This window comes from Caretta caretta, chromosome 9 (genome assembly GCF_965140235.1).
Source record: "Caretta caretta isolate rCarCar2 chromosome 9, rCarCar1.hap1, whole genome shotgun sequence".
Classification (NCBI taxonomy): Eukaryota; Metazoa; Chordata; order Testudines; family Cheloniidae; genus Caretta; species Caretta caretta.
The window spans coordinates 9425638-9441998 of NC_134214.1; the positions used below are offsets into that span (position 1 = coordinate 9425638).

At 47.6% G+C, this 16361-nt stretch overlaps 1 protein-coding gene across 2 annotated transcripts in view; it reads left to right on the forward strand.

The window, feature by feature from the left end:
* The window catches only part of MCF2L2 (MCF.2 cell line derived transforming sequence-like 2), a 317075-nt gene that overhangs the window by 104269 nt on the left and 196445 nt on the right, over positions 1-16361 (forward strand). For both annotated transcript variants that reach the window (XM_048863063.2, XM_048863066.2), the window contains 2 exons: positions 12198-12288; positions 14116-14235. In XM_048863063.2, the coding sequence (XP_048719020.2) occupies positions 12198-12288; positions 14116-14235 (211 nt within the window). The remainder of the gene's footprint in view (positions 1-12197; positions 12289-14115; positions 14236-16361) is intronic.

The following is a 16361-nucleotide window of genomic DNA, read 5'->3' on the forward strand; positions in this document are numbered from 1 at the left end:
AGAGTGTGGGGGAAAGGGGCACTGGGGGTCTGGCAGGGACACGGGGCCTGAGGCAGGTGAGACACTGGCCAGCAGAGGGCATTCTGAGGCTGAAAAAGAGCTAATTCCCAAGATGATCAGCAGGAGGTGCTGCACTGATGAGTCGTCGCTTCGCTACAGTCAGTTTCTGTGTGTCCTGCAGAATTCAGTAGCAGTTCTGTGTTAATCAGGCAGAAAAGATTTGTGATCACCAAAGTAAAATCATAGAATATCAGGGTTGGAAGGGACCTCAGGAGGTCATCTAGTCCAACCCCCTGCTCAAAGCAGGACGAATCCCCAATTTTTGCCCCAAATGGCCCCCTCAAGGATTGAACTCACAATCCTAGGTTTAGCAGGGCAATGCTCAAACCACTGGGCTATCCCTCCCCACAATGAAATACGCCTTCCAATCAGGGAGATGGCATAACTAATCCTATATGACTTTCTAAATCCCCCCATGCATTACTGTACTTCTGTAACACTTACTGTGTATAGAACATGCAAAAGGGGTGTGTGTATGTGTGTACTGGCACAGTGTAATTATTTATAAGTATGTGCTCACCTTGCAAGCCTCTGGGCACATTTACATCATTCATTGTCACCCATGTAATGCCTTGCCCCAGGTGGGTTGTTAGCAGTGGGAAGTGAACCTGGAACTTCCAAGTGTGAGATGCTATGGCCTGAGCTGAGACACCCCCATTTCCTAGCAAAGGCTGTAGCAGGCACTTTAAACTCTATGTATGACCCCACCACCACTAGAGGGGGACAGAGAGCCATAATGAATGGGCATGGGTTACACCCACCTCCCAACCCACTATCTGGAATAAAGAGCGTCAGTAGAAAGTCCTTTCTTAACCACTTCAGTCCATACCCAGAATTCCCTTTTAGCCCAGATCAGCCAAATGCTTCAATGAACAGATGAGCCTTGCACCTTTTCTAATGGATCCTCAAACCTGGCAACTCTTGGACTCTTAGGGTAGGTCTACACCTCAAAACACCAAAAACCAAACCCAAAACAAGAAAAAACAAACCCCTGGTCTTGAGTCTCAGAGCCCAGGCTCCAGTGTGAAGTCTACACTGCTATTTTTAGCTCTGTAGCACAAGCCGAAGTCAGTTGACTCAGGCTCTGAGCCCTGGTCTACACTAGGACTTCAGGTCGAATTTAGCAGCGTTAAATCGATGTAAACCTGCACCCGTCCACACGATGAAGCCCTTTTTTTCGACTTAAAGGGCTCTTAAAATCGATTTCCTTACTCCACCCCTGACAAGTGGATTAGCGCTTAAATCGGCCTTGCCAGGTCGAATTTGGGGTACTGTGGACACTATTAGACGGTATTGGCCTCCGAGAGCTATCCCAGAGTGCTCCATTGTGACCGCTCTGGACAGCACTCTCAACTCAGATGCACTGGCCAGGTAGACAGGAAAAGAACCGCGAACTTTTGAATCTCATTTCCTGTTTGGCCAGCGTGGCAAGCTGCAGGTGACCATGCAGAGCTCATCAGCAGAGGTGACCATGATGGAATCCCAGGATCGCAAAAGAGCTCCAGCATGGACTGAACGGGAGGTATGGGATCTGATCGCTGTATGGGGAGAGGAATCCGTGCTATCAGAACTCCGTTCCAGTTTTCGAAATGCCAAAACCTTTGTCAAAATCTCCCAGGGCATGAAGGACAGAGGCCACAACAGGGACCCGAAGCAGTGCCACTTGAAACTTAAGGAGCTGAGGCAAGCCAACCAGAAAACCAGAGAGGCGAACGGCCGCTTCGGGTCAGAGCCCCAAACATGCTGCTTCTATGATGAGCTGCATGCCATTTTAGGGGGTTCAGCCACCACTACCCCAGCCGTGTTGTTTGACTCCTTCAATGGAGATGGAGGCAACACGGAAGCAGGTTTTGGGGACGAAGAAGATGATGATGATGAGGTTGTAGATAGTTCACAGCAAGCAAGCGGAGAAACCGGTTTTCCCGACAGCCAGGAACTGTTTCTCACCCTGGACCTGGAGCCAGTACCCGCCGAACTCACCCAAGGCTGCCTCCTGGACCCGGCAGGCGGAGAAGGGACCTCCGGTGAGTGTACCTTTTAAAATACTATACATGGTTTAAAAGCAAGCATGTGAAAGGATTACTTTGCCCTGGCATTCGGGGCTCTCCTGGATGTACTCCCAAAGCCTTTGCAAAAGGTTTCTGGGGAGGGCAGCCTTATTGCGTCCTCCATGGTAGGATACTTTACCACTCCAGGCCAGTAACACGTACTCAGGAATCATTGTACAACAAAGCATTGAACTGTATGTTTGCTGGCATTCAAACAACATCCGTTCTTTATCTCTCTGTGTTATCCTCAGGAGAGTGAGATATAATTCATGGTCACCTGGTTGAAATAGGGTGCTTTTCTTCAGGGGACACTCAGAGGTGCCTGTTCCTGCTGGGCTGTTTGCCTGTGGCTGAACAGAAATGTTCCCCGCTGTTAGCCACAGGGAGCGGGGAGGGTTGAGGGGGTAGCCACGCGGTGGGGGGAGGCAAAATGCGACCTTGTAACGAAAGCACGTGTGCTATGTATGTAATGTTAACAGCAATGTAGCCAGTGTTTTATAAAATGTGTCTTTTTAAATACCACTGTCCCTTTTTTTTTCTCCACCAGCTGCATGTGTTTCAATGATCACAGGATCTTCTCCTTCCCAGAAGCTAGTGAAGATTAGAAAGAAAAAAAAAACACACTTGTGATGAAATGTTCTCCGAGCTCATGCTGTCCTCCCACACTGACAGAGCACAGACGAATGCGTGGAGGCAAATAATGTCAGAGTGCAGGAAAGCACAAAATGACCGGGAGGAGAGGTGGCGGGCTGAAGAGAGTAAGTGGCGGCTGAAGACAGGGCTGAAGCTCAAATGTGGCGGCAGCGTGATGAGAGGAGGCAGGATTCAATGCTGAGGCTGCTGGAGGATCAAACCAGTATGCTCCAGTGTATGGTTGAGCTGCAGCAAAGGCAGCTGGAGCACAGACTGTCACTACAGCCCCTGTGTAACCAACCGCCCTCCTCCCAAAGTTCCATAGCCTCCTCACCCAGACGCCCAAGAACGTGGTGGGGGGCCTCTGGCCAACCAGCCACTCCACCACAGAGGATTGCCCAAAAAACAGAAGGCTGGCATTCAATAAATTTTAAAGTTGTAAACTTTTAAAGTGCTGTGTCTCATTTTCCTTCCCTCCTCCATCACCCCTCCTGGGCTACCTTGGTAGTCATCTCCCTATTTGTGTGATGAATGAATAAAGAATGCATGAATGTGAAGCAACAATGACTTTATTGCCTCTGCAAGCGGTGATCAAAGGGAGGAGGGGAGGGTGGTTAGCTTACAGGGAAGTAGAGTGAACCAAGGGGCGGGGGGTTTCATCAAGGAGAAACAAACAGAACTTTCACACCATAGCCTGGCCAGTCATGAAACTGGTTTTCAAAGCTTCTCTGATGCGTACTGCACCCTCCTGTGCTCTTCTAACCGTCCTGGTGTCTGGCTGCGCGTAACCAGCAGCCAGGCGATTTGCCTCAACCTCCCACCCCGCCATAAATGTCTCCCCCTTACTCTCACTGATATTGTGGAGTGCACAGCAAGCAGTAATAACAGTGGGAATATTGGTTTTGCTGAGGTCTAAGTGAGTCAGTAAACTGCGCCAGCGCACCTTTAAACGTCCAAATGCACATTCTACCACCATTCTGCACTTGCTCAGCCTGTAGTTGAACAGCTCCTGACTACTGTCCAGGCTGCCTGTGTACGGCTTCATGAGCCATGACATTAAGGGGTAGGCTGGGTTCCCAAGGATAACTATAGGCATTACAACATCCCCAACAGTTATTTTCTGGTCTTGGAATAAAGTCCCTTCCTGCAGCTTTTGAAACAGACCAGAGTTCCTAAAGATACGAGCGTCATGTACCTTTCCCGGCCATCCCACATTGATGTTGGTGAAACGTCCCTTGTGATCCACCAGAGCTTGCAGCACTATTGAAAAGTACCCCTTGCGGTTTATGTACTCGACGGCTTGGTGCTCCGGTGCCAAGATAGGGATATGGGTTCCGTCTATGGCCCCACCACAGTTAGGGAATCCCATTGCAGCAAAGCCATCCACTATGACCTGCACATTTCCCAGGGTCACTACCCTTGATATCAGCAGATCTTTGATTGCGTGGGCTACTTGCATCACAGCAGCCCCCACAGTAGATTTGCCCACTCCAAATTGATTCTCGACTGACCGGTAGCTGTCTGGCGTTGCAAGTTTCCACAGGGCTATTGCCACTCGCTTCTCAACTGTGAGGGCTGCTCTCATCTTGGTATTCATGCGCTTCAGGGCAGGGGAAAGCAAGTCGCAAAGTTCCACAAAAGTGCCCTTACGCATGCGAAAGTTTCGCAGGCACTGGGAATCATCCCTGACCTGCAACACTATGTGGTCCCACAAGTCTGTGCTTGTTTCCCGGGCCCAGAATCGGCGTTCCACAGCATGAACCTGCCCCATTAGCACCGTGATGCCCACATTGCCAGGGCCCGTGCTTTGAGAGAAGTCTGTGTCCATGTTCTCATCACTCACATGACCGCGCTGATGTTGCCTCCTCGCCCGGTATCGCTCTGCCTGGTTCTGGTGCTGCATATACTGCTGGATAATGCGTGTGGTGTTTAATGTGCTCCTAATTGCCAAAGTGAGCTGAGCGGCCTCCATGCTTGCCTTGGTATGGCGTCCGCACAGAAAAAAGGCGCGGAACGATTGTCTGCCGTTGCTCTGACGGAGGGAGGGGTGACTGACGACATGGCTTACAGGGTTGGCTTCAGGGAGCTAAAATCAACAAAGGGGGTGGTTTTACATCAATGAGTATTTCAGGCAGGACTTCACGGAGGGTTCCAATAAGAAATGGCGCACCTAAGTAATTGTTCTTATTGGAACAAGCAGGTTGATCTGGCCTCTGATTGATACATGACTAGATTTACCTCTCTGCACCTTCTCTGTGGGTGACTGCAGTGTGATCTAGAGGAATCTTTTACATCTTTGGCTGGCAGTAGACGGTGCAGAAGGACTGCAAGCCATCCACATCTCATGGCTGCTCGTCAGAAGATGGTGCAGTAGGACTGCTAGCCATCCTCATCTCTTGCCTGCCTGGCAGAAGATGGTACAGTAGGACTGCTAGCAATATGTATTGCCTGCCTGCTCACCATAAGATGGTTCAATAGGACTGACTGCAGGACTAAAGTGAATGACCTGGTCAAGTCACTTCTAATGTAGTCCCTGCACCCATGTCTGCCCAGGTGCTCCTGGCCGACGTGGCCAGGAGCACCTCGGACATGACGATGACGGCTACCAGTCCTACCTCACCATCTGCTGCCACAAGGCAAGGGGTTGCTGCTGCTGTGTAGCAATGCAGTACCACATCTGCCAGCACCTAAGAGACATACGGTGACGGTTACCTGAGCGGGCTCCATGCTTGCCATGGTATGGCGTCTGCACAGGTAACTCAAGAAAAAGGCGCGAAACGATTGTCTGCTGCTGCTTTCACGGAGGGAGGGAGGGAACGGGGGCCTGACGATATGTATCCAGAACCACCCGCGACAATGTTTTAGCCCCATCAGGCATTGGGATCTCAACCCAGAATTCCAATGGGCAGCGGAGACTGCGGGAACTGTGGGATAGCTACCCACAGTGCAACGCTCCAGAAGTCGACGCTTGCCTCGGTACTGTGGAAGCACTCCGCCGAGTTAATGCACTCAATGCACTTAGAGCATTTTCTGTGGGGACACACACACTCGACTATATAAAAACGATTTCTAAAAAACCGACTTCTATAAATTCGACCTAATTTCATAGTGTAGACATACCCTGAGACTTGCTGCCACGGGGAATGTGTTTTTTGCAATGTAGTCATAGCCTGATGGGAAGTGTCTTCTAGAACCGAGGGCTCACCAGAGTTCAAATCTCAGGACTGTCAGCAGGAGTGCCTCTGCTGATCTTGTGTGTTGGGATATTGCACAGAGAGATGGGGAGTCTCTTAGATAGCGGAAATCCAGGCTTCACAGGGCTCAACGTGTGCTCATTTACTTTGGAGGCAAGTTTCATATTACCTGTCATGTACTGTATGCTTCAAATCTCTCTTTCAAATGAATCAGTCTGTCCAGTGCACTTCTATGACATGGGAGGTAGAGATATTAAGAAAGTCCAGTGTGAGTTTTTCTTAACCACCTTTTTGAGAGTGGGGATCTGTTTACTGGATGTTCTGCCCATGTAAATACTATTATTTTGCCTCATTTTCTTCCTCAAACTCCTGATTTCCTGCCCTCATCGCTCAATGCCAAGTGCCACTGACACCTGAGGCAGGTTTCTATTTGTGTGTACTAAATTGAAATGATATCGTTTGGTGACACTGTCTCTATTTCCCTGGCTAAGTTAAGACTCTCAATCTGCCCCCGGCTTACTACAAATAAGAAATATATTGTCGACATACCCTAAGAAATACAAGTATCATTGTATCATCTTGCTGAAGACAGGTGATATCGTCCTGAACACCTCGGTTAAATGCAAGTTTATACAGCACATGTCTGACTCTATGCTATGGCCCACATGCCTTTGTCAAGTATCATTTTAAATCACCGCCCCACCCCACCCCCCAGCGACATCCAAACCTTACCTCTCTTATCAGACCCTCGTTGCTTTTCATACATCAGTAGTAACCAAGGTTACCGGCCTGCATCCCTGTCAGTAGCTTCTGCCATCTTAACCACATGTCACTGCTTTGCAAGGGTCTGCGGTGATGACCTTGAGCTAGGCACACGATGCCTCAATTTTTCCTCCATGCTGTTTTACCCTGCTCTGCTTTCCCTGCAGCATATGGTTTCTAATCTTCCCCACCTCCCCCCTTTCCTTCCTCTTCCGGATCATGCTAACTTATCAGTCTTCTCTATTTTCACCCCTGTTTCTTCTCACACAGTGTAAACAGGACATGGAGGCAAATGATCTACATCACAGTCACTAGCTAAACAGAACACTGGGTGGCCTGATTCTCATTTACACTAATGGGTGTAAAGTACAATTACGCTCACGTTTATAGAAATCCTTTACTGAATTTCCCAAACCAGCTCCTATTTCGGTAATGGCACAATTCAGTATGTGTGACCTGCGAGCTTTCTTGTAGAAATATGGCAATCGCAAGTGTCATTCATTGCTATCTGCTTTGTCTCTCATTTCTGTCAATCTAAGCAGGACTGCTTAATAAACTGTTTTATTCCAACATTAGCATTTTGGTAACTTCCACAAAGACACGTCCACTTTTCAAACATTTTGTTGTAAATCACTCGTTTCAGTGGAGTTACCCCAGATACGAAATTGGCTCTGTGTGTCAAGTTAGAATTGTTGGTGCCTGAAGGATGTACAGCTATTGCAAGCCGGCTAAGTGAAGCTAAACTGGGAAGGCAGAATGTGATGCTGATGGCAATGGTATATTGTCTCTGTTTCTTTGGGATAGAGCCATTTGATTTCTCTGAAATAACATCCTGGTACATGGCTTTAGCACATCTTTCTAGGCAGAAAAATATCCTGCACTTTGCAGGGCTAGATTTTCTAAGGGCCTCTAAAAATGTACATATTGAGGGGAGAATATCCTTAATTTCTTAGTACCGCAAGTTGCATTGACTTAAATGCCAAAATCTCAGTGTTTTATTAATAGACCTATTATACATATCAATACTGGTTAGAATAATACATTATAAATAATACCGATTGTGAGTTATGGCATTGTTTTAATTACATAGTTATTCACAAATAAACATTTTAGTTATTTGAGCTGCTCTGGTAAACAAAGGACAGCCATACTGGGCCACAATGGTCCCTCTAACCCAGTATCCTGTCTTGTGACAGTATCCAGTACCAGGTGCTTCAGAGGGAATGAACAGAACAGGGCAATTATTGAGCAATCCATCCCCTGTCGTCCAGTCCCAGCCTCTGGCAGGGGAAGGTTTAGGAAAACCCAGAACATGGAGTTGCGTCACTGACCATCTTGGCTGATAGCCATTGATGGACCTATGCTCCGTGAACTTGAAACCAGTTAGACTTTTGGCCTTGACAACATCCCATGGCAATGAGTTCCACAGGTTAACTGTATTGTGTGTGCAGAAGCACTTCCTTTTGTTTATTTTAAACCTGCTCCCTATTAATTTTATTGGGTGACTCCTGGTTCTTGTGTTATGTGAAGGGGTAAATAACACTTCCTTATTGAAGGGTGGTGAAGCACTGGAATGGGTTACCTAGGGAGGTGGTGGAATCTCCCTCTTTAGAGGTTTTTAAGGCCTGGCTTGACAAAGCCTTGGCTGGGATGATTTAGTTGGGGTTGGTCCTGCTTTGAGCAGGGGGTTGGACTAGATGACCTCCTGAGGTCTCTTCCAACCCTGATCTTCTATGATTCTATTCACTTTCTCCACACCTTTCATGATTTTACAAAGCTCTGCCATATTCCCCCGAGTCATCTCTTTTCTAAATTGAGCAGTCCCAATCTTTTTGATCCCTCCTCATATACGTGTGTCCAACCCTGGTCCTCTCCCTCGGTCTGAACAGAGGGACCTAAACGTCACAAGAGCCTTCTTGTATTTACTCGTTTCAATTTTCATTTCAAAAACGGATGGAGAAAGAACTAGGCTCCATTCCTTAGAAGACTGAGTCCGTACGTATCAGTGTTTGAAATGAATGAATATCTGAGGCTGCCGGGGTTGTTTTGGTGAGCATTGTGTTTTGACAGCATTTAGCACCAGGAACATCTGCATTTCAGATTAGCCTCAGCCTGGGTGTTTGTTTTCAGAAGAATTTAAAATGTCTGTTAATGAATATTGGCTTATCTTTAACAAACCACGTTGCTGATCTACTAAATGGATCTAGGATGGATCAATAAGGGTCAATTTATAGATATCTTAATCACTAGGCCAGTGGATTGAATCCAGCTCAGGTCAGCTAAAATTTGTTATCGTCTAAAAGGCTTCTCAGTGCCCCTTTATAATGAAAGAGAAGGACTTCAAGTTGTTCAGTTTGCAGCTTCCATGTATTAGCTATGTGTATGTCAGTGAGTCTGCGATGGTGCCCTCGAGTGGCAGGAATAATAAAGGACCAAGCTACTGCAGCAAGCTAAGGAAGATCTCCCTACACATGTTCCAGTAGAGGTCTGTGGTTTTCTAAGATGAAAGATCAGAGTTTTGGCCCCTAGGTGTGTGTGAGATCAATAAGTAATTGCATATGTTCTGTGCAGCACCTAGATGGGTTGCACTGAGCAATTATTTGGGGATTTGCAAAAACAAAAGGAGTACTTGTGGCACCTTAGAGACTAACCAATTTATTTGAGCATGAGCTTTCGTGAGCTACAGCTCACTTCATCAGAGCTCACAAAAGCTCATGCTCAAATAAATTGGTTAGTCTCTAAGGTGCCACAAGTACTCCTTTTCTTTTTGCAAAGACAGACTAACACGGCTGTTACTCTGAAACCTATTTGGGGATTTGTTTCCTTTCCACAGTGACGTGAGTGTTTCTCCACATGCCACTAAACAAAGGAGAAAAAATTAATGTGCATTAAACACACAAGGGAGGAAGTAATTGAAATCATGTGAAGAGGCCTTTCCACAGGTCAAGTGTGTTACAGTGTTTCTAATTCAAGCAGAAATTGTGCTAATGAGGGTATTCTATGAACAGTGCTGCTGAAGGGGCCTCTTCTCCTGCTGTAGTGTCAGACGTATCCCTGGAAACCTTCCCTCACCTGAAGTTACTATAACTTTCCAAACTTTTTTGTTGGCCTTGTCACTCCCCACATGCTCACCTCCAACTTCTCCCTTTCCGCTGTGGAGGCTTTCAATACACTCGAGCCAGAGAGCTTGCCAGATGTTGGTACTATAACCCAGTTTCCTGGCTTTCCATCTGTGGTACAGCAGCATCAATCATTGTGGCAGAGAGACTGGGTCAAACCACACATCCTTGCACCTCTCCATCTGATCTGACAGGGTGCCCGTGCATAGACACTGTACGTCGCGTTCCAGCTGGAAGTTGATAGATGATTTGCCCAAATGTATCGGGACTGACTGACAAACTGTTACAGGGGTTTCTAGTCCCAGTTGGCTGAAGGGTTTGGTAAGATCAAACAGCATCAATGCGCAGATCTGGGGTTAGTTCCCCCACACGCCTTCCAGTAACAGTTTAACAACAAAGAAAATGTCAGCGCTGCTTCTCTTCTGCTCTAAAGCAAATGCACACCAGAGTCTTTCTTGAAAGACTTGGCGAGCTACTGACAAGAAACAATTGGGAAGTATTTTTATTGCATGTGAGAGGCAAGAGGTACCTCAATAATTGCTTCAGCTGCTCCCTTCCTCTGCATTAACAGATGTTCAGACTGTTCATTGACTTATTTAAAGAGAAAAGAAAACCTTGCCATTTTTTAAAAAAAGGTTTTCTGGCCTTTGAATACCCTAATTCTCATCAGAGGATAGCAGTAAAAGCAATTGATCTGGGGGACGAGGTCGCTCAGAGATCCTTCCTGGGGTTTAGTATTAATCCTAGCGATGATCACTTATACAGCATCATAACTATGCATGGCACTTTTGATTCCAGACTGCTGGTTTGCATCCTGCACTGGGTAGGTTGTGGTTCAAAATCATTACCATCCGATGGCTCTTTGGTGACTTATGTGACGGAGGTGGGGTGGTGGTAAGTCAGGCCATCATAAAACCACCCACAAGACTGGCCCCTGTAACCTGCCTCCTGCCCATCGCTCCCTGATTCCCTGAGGGAGCCACACAGTGCCAGCAGAGCAGGGTGGGAGCAGCCTTTGGGCTCTCCAGAGCATGGATCATGCATGGGGGAATCAGATGAGCCCTGCATTTGTACAAGGGCCAGGCAGCATTTGGCCCTTTGATTGAAATGCTCTTTGGAGCAGGGTAATAAGCTCTTTCTCTTCCCATTTGTCTTAGCGCGAATCACTAACACGATCGCTAACACGGGTACCTATGAGTGGTCCCGCCAGGTCATGATCTCTCCAGGACACAACTGAGGCATGCTGGTGTGAGGAAACTTTCACTTCTGCCTCCCATGCTGCGCTCAGTCTTGGACTAGACGAGAAGATCTCAGTCTCTGGGACAAATTTATCTGGCACCTTTCCCCAGTAAAACAAATTAATTGACTCTAAGTGTGTGTGGGGGGGTGCGACTGGTGGAATCTGAGCGGCGCCTTTAATATTGAGCCATTCCTTGGAGCACATTATTGACCAGATTGTAAGCGGTTGCCTCGTTTGTTTCAGTCCTGTCTGGTTTGTGCCCCAGATCTGTCGTGATTCTTCAGTAAGACTGTTGGCTTGTGACAAGGGGGGAAGTGCTGTCTATGCATTGCAGGGTAAACTCGCTCACACACTGAAAAGTCTCCACGCTGCTCAAGGAATCCCGGAGCTCTCTTGGCTGGCAGGGTGAGAGTAGCAGCCCCCCAGGAATACAGGGTGAGCCTGCACCTCACAGAGGGGGGCTCCGTGCTGGCCCTGAATAGGCAGATCTGCAATTCCACGCATTTAGTAGCTCAGCACCCATTTGTAGGGACTGTAGCCACAATTCTAGCCTGTATGCTGACATAACATCCATTGGGTGGCTTGCAGCCCCATGGCCTGCCTGTGAGTTGGGTGGACGTGAGACTCCAATCTCCTTTACTCCCGCTTTGTCCCCCTAATTATTTGGGCATCCTGAGGGGAAGGGTAAATTCCACTCCTTGTGAGAGATAAGTGCACTTGTCAGTCATCAGCATCTTAGGAAAATGATGCAAAATGCCTAAGAGTGAGGACAGGTATCTAATAACTTGAATTCTTCTGCAAAGCAAGGAAGATCTGTCCTTCCGCTTCAGTCCCAGTACAAAGCAATGTGTGATCCTAAACTGTTCACATCACAGAATTTTGGCAGCCAGTAGCAAGGCAGCCAAGAGATATAACGGATAAAATATTCATGTTTTGTGGAGGCTGCTAACCTGGTGCTGGAAAGAGGAAATTTGCTGGCTTGCCTGCACTTGCAAATCTGCCGATTATTCACGCTCTCTGCTGTACATTGTGTTTTAATCATGGGCTTGGACTATGACATGGAGGGGGCTGGGTTGTGCTAAGCACTGTTACATGGTCTACCTCCATGTAACCCGGCACCCCTGTTTCATCTATTTTGCAGTCTGGAGGCTGCCAGTATTGGCTTCATCATCGTTATAGACAGACGACGGGACAAATGGAGTGCAGTAAAGGCATCCCTGACACGGATAGCAGTAAGTGCCCGGTGTTTGTGTTTACTTTTTCCCTTCCAGAAATTAGAACTCTCCGCTGGTCCTTCAGCACAGTGAACGATCTCCTGCATGCCTTTTTAGCTGTTCATGCAGCATCTTCCCCACCCTGGAGATCTGTGCCAAACTCGCACGTTAACCGGCAGAGGCGGATTAGCCTGTAATAATGAATGCGGCCGCCTTGTGTCTTGCTAAATTAGAATGCGAGGCCATTCGCTGGGATGACGGTGTGACAAATTGTAATGATTTAAAGTGGGCTGCTCAAGATGAAAGAGGTAACAGATCGTCCCTGTGGTACATAGTGTGGTACTGGGAATGGCAAAGGGGCCCACTGGAGATGTCTCTAATGGCTCATGTTTTCTTGACAGCAGATCTGGTAGAAACTCTTTAATGCTGCTTCTGCTTTCACTTGAGAAGGTCAGATTTAAGAAAGTGGTTGCTGGCACTGACAAAAGCAGCAGATGAATATACGTATTTTATATAACATGCACTGTATACTGACTGGGCATGCTTCTGTGCAATACTGAATTCTAACTCCTGTAGAATTAGAGTTTAGACTAGCTGGGTGTCTGAGTTTGATTTAAGTTAATTCCTGGGGATGCAGAATCTCGAACAGATATTTTCCATTCCTTGCTCTGTTCAGCTGCCCCCATGGTCTCTGGAGGACCATGTGACACAGACAAATGTCATAGCAAATGAACATCACCACATGTCTGGGGAAGGTGCTGTGTACCTATCTGAACAAACTGTGGGGGATAAATAAAATCTTTTCAAGATATGAAGGGTAAATCTGGTCTTGTAATGTGCATATGTCACCCTCCATCTATACTGCAAGGTTTCTCTGTCTGTGGGCCAAAGCTGGGTCACCAGAAGGTATCAAAGGGTTGCATGGGAAGCCTGGGTTTGTGTCAAGTCTGTCCCTGATGAGGGGGAGGCTCTGGGAGGGGGTGAGGTGAGCTCCAGAGACCCTGGGAAGGATTTGCAGAGCCTGCCCACACTTACCCCACAGCGGTGGTGCCATCCTGAGTGGTGGCTGGGCGTGGCTCCCTGCTCTGGGCATTGCAACCTGGTGCACAGGATGCCAGCGGTTTGGACCAGCTGCCCCTCAATCAGGTGGGCTGGGCCAAACCTGAGTGGTGCTGCGACCCTGGAGGTCACGCCCAGCAGGACCGGAGCAGCCACGATGGTACTCACCGTGTACCTATTGCATTAGTGTGTGTTACGTATTGTCGGTACGAAATATTTAGTAAGCCAGATTTTTTTGTACTAAAGCGATTTACTGGGTTGCAACAGGCCATCTAGGTTTCCAAATGGGCCCTAAGCCCAGAAAGATTGAGAACCACTGTGGTGCTAAATGGAATGCCAGCCCTGCTCAAATGTGTGTGACTATGTCGCCCTCTAGTGGCTGCAGCTTAAAGAGGAGAGAAGCCCTGATATTATCGTAGCTTAAGGGAGATTCTCCTTTAGTTCAAGTGGCCTGCAAAGGTCTGTGTTCTTTGATGCAGAAGATTTTGAGTTGTGTCCCCACTATCTGCCCATTTGGTCATATCTAGTTGTGCTGCTTGATCCAAAGCCCACTGAAGCCAGTGGGAGTCACTCCATTGACTTCAGTCGGTGATGGGCCAGGAGCATGGTGAACGGAACAGATGACAGCCATGCAGTCTGGGCAGCTCCAGAATCATTACGTCCCCCCCGCTTTTGCTTGCTTCCTGAGGAATTTCTGAGTCAGAAGGTAACCAAAATGACCCTGGGCTCCTTTGTGGGAATGAGGTTTAATTGCTTTGCTCTGTAACACTTGTATGTTCTTTCCAGGGAGCATTTCCAGGGAACCTGCAGCTAGTGTTTGTCCTGCGGCCCTCCCGCTTTATTCAAAGGACAATCGCTGACATCGGCATTAAACTCTATCGAGATGACTTTAAAATGAAGGTACCGGTAAGCATGCACTTTTTGTCCCCGTGTGCTCTTTGTTTCTATGTCTTCTGTTGCTGAGTGTCAGCCAACTTCTCTTTTAACCCCGTTGTTACAGTTTAATTGCGCTGGCAATCAGGGCTCAACGCACCAAAAAGCAGGCCTGAGCGTATGTCAATTATTAAAAGCCCCAGAAGAAACTCAGACAAGATCAAACAAGCCGTGATGTGGGAAGGGTGTTTCAAATTAACCCCGTTGTCTTGATCAGATGGGTTCTTTGTTCCCTTTTTTTGCGTCAGGGATAGATTCACATATTGGGGAGGGGAAGGTAAATGAGTTGTAACCTTTGCATTGGTTTGTTTAAATAGTGTTTGTTGATTCTGCTACCGTCAGTCACAATAATACCAATAAGTTAACCATGAGAAGCCATGGGAGCTGCCATAAGATGATAAATGGACATGACTTCACATCAAAGTGCAGTCTTGCTCTGAAATGTGACTGTGTAGAAATAACACCCTTTTCCTTCATGGAGCTGCTCCCAGAGTGAATTCAGAGTCATCGTCTCACTCAAGTGATGAGAATTAATTTTTAGTTCTGCAGAGCTAATGCAGCTGAGAGGGAGTAAGCTGGGTTCTGTTCCATCTCATGGATCACCCACAGATCTGTGTACGTTCCAGCAGGTTTTACTTTTGCAACCTCACTGTCTTCAGTTGGTTTGCCCATGTGTCACCCAGAGCCTGATTTGACCTGTAGAACCTTTATTACAGGTCACGACGTGTGAGAAGGAAAGAAACCAGCCTGACTCTCAGATCCCAGGCAGAGTTTGCAGAGCTGCCAGCTACAACAAATCGTTGTCTGTGTGCTTGTAAATGGAGAACATTTGATTCAGAAATCCTTGATAATGAATCAGCCTGGAAGGCCACAATATCATTGTTATGGAATCACTTCTCACAGCAGACCCAGGGTTTCGGTTTTGTTGCCATTAAATCATAAATGCCAGAGACCTTGTATATTAAGTCAGGTAAAAGATATTGATGGCACCATCAGCAAAGCAGTCCATTATCTTAAAATCCTTATAAAATCTCCTGTCCTGATAAATACTCTTGTACTGTTTTACAAGTGCTCCTTTATAAAAGCAAATACTACAAAAATGGTCCAGATACTGGGTGATTTGGGGTGAATACTGTAGAATATTTTTTTTTCCTAGAAGGGTGTTAAGGGGTGCCTCCTTGTGGCTGCATGCAGTACTGCAGGCCTTTTCCCACTCCTGGTGCCCCCTGGCGCATTTCAGTGGCTTAGCCCTCCGGCCAAGTCATGAAGTCAAATAAGCTCCTTTTGGGTAGCAAAGAGTTCAGCAAGAGTCTATCTGCCCACACCAGGATCTTCAGCCCTGGCTGTGTGCCCTTGAAATTCAGGCCTTTGCTAGGGCTTCCAAATGAGCCCTGTTCCCTTCTCAGGGCGTGGGTTGGGCCTGTTCCCCGCCCCCTTCTCTGGGTTTATGCCACTTTGCTGGTGTGGGAACCTGGGCCTGCCCACTGCTCTGGGTTCCAACTCAGGGACCCTATACCCAGCAGCTACATACTGCTCAATTCAGTTCATTGCTTCTACCTCCCTAGGCTTCTTCCCACTTGGCCCCTTTATCCTTCACCCTTAGCTCAGAGCCACGGTTCCCAGCTCCCTCTCTACCTGCAAACCCAGCTATGCAAGTGTAGCCAGAGATAACCCTGGCTAATTCACAGGCTCCTTTGACTGGAGAGAAGCATCCTTCCCTGCTCCTCCGGTCCCAGCCAGGGACTGTCCTGCTATCTATGGCCCTGCAGCTTCTTTTATCGGAGCCGGCTGGCACTGATTGGCTGTCACTAGCCCATGGACAACCCTCTCTGTGTAGTTTCCGAGGTGCCTGCTTCAGCGAGTCCTCTCTAGGCAGGCCTGAAGGACCAACCTTCGCTGCTCCTTTCCTGACACATTGCTGTTTCCTGGGACGGGGTGTAGTCAGGGTGTGGGGGTCTCCTTTAAGGCGCTGTGAAGGCCAGCTGGACCCCGTCACAACGGGTTATTATATTTCCCCTGTAGTCAGTACTTTCCCATAGGCCTTCTCATCCACTATCAATTTGTCAGAGTCCCTGTTGTGTTTGCATGCCATTCTATCT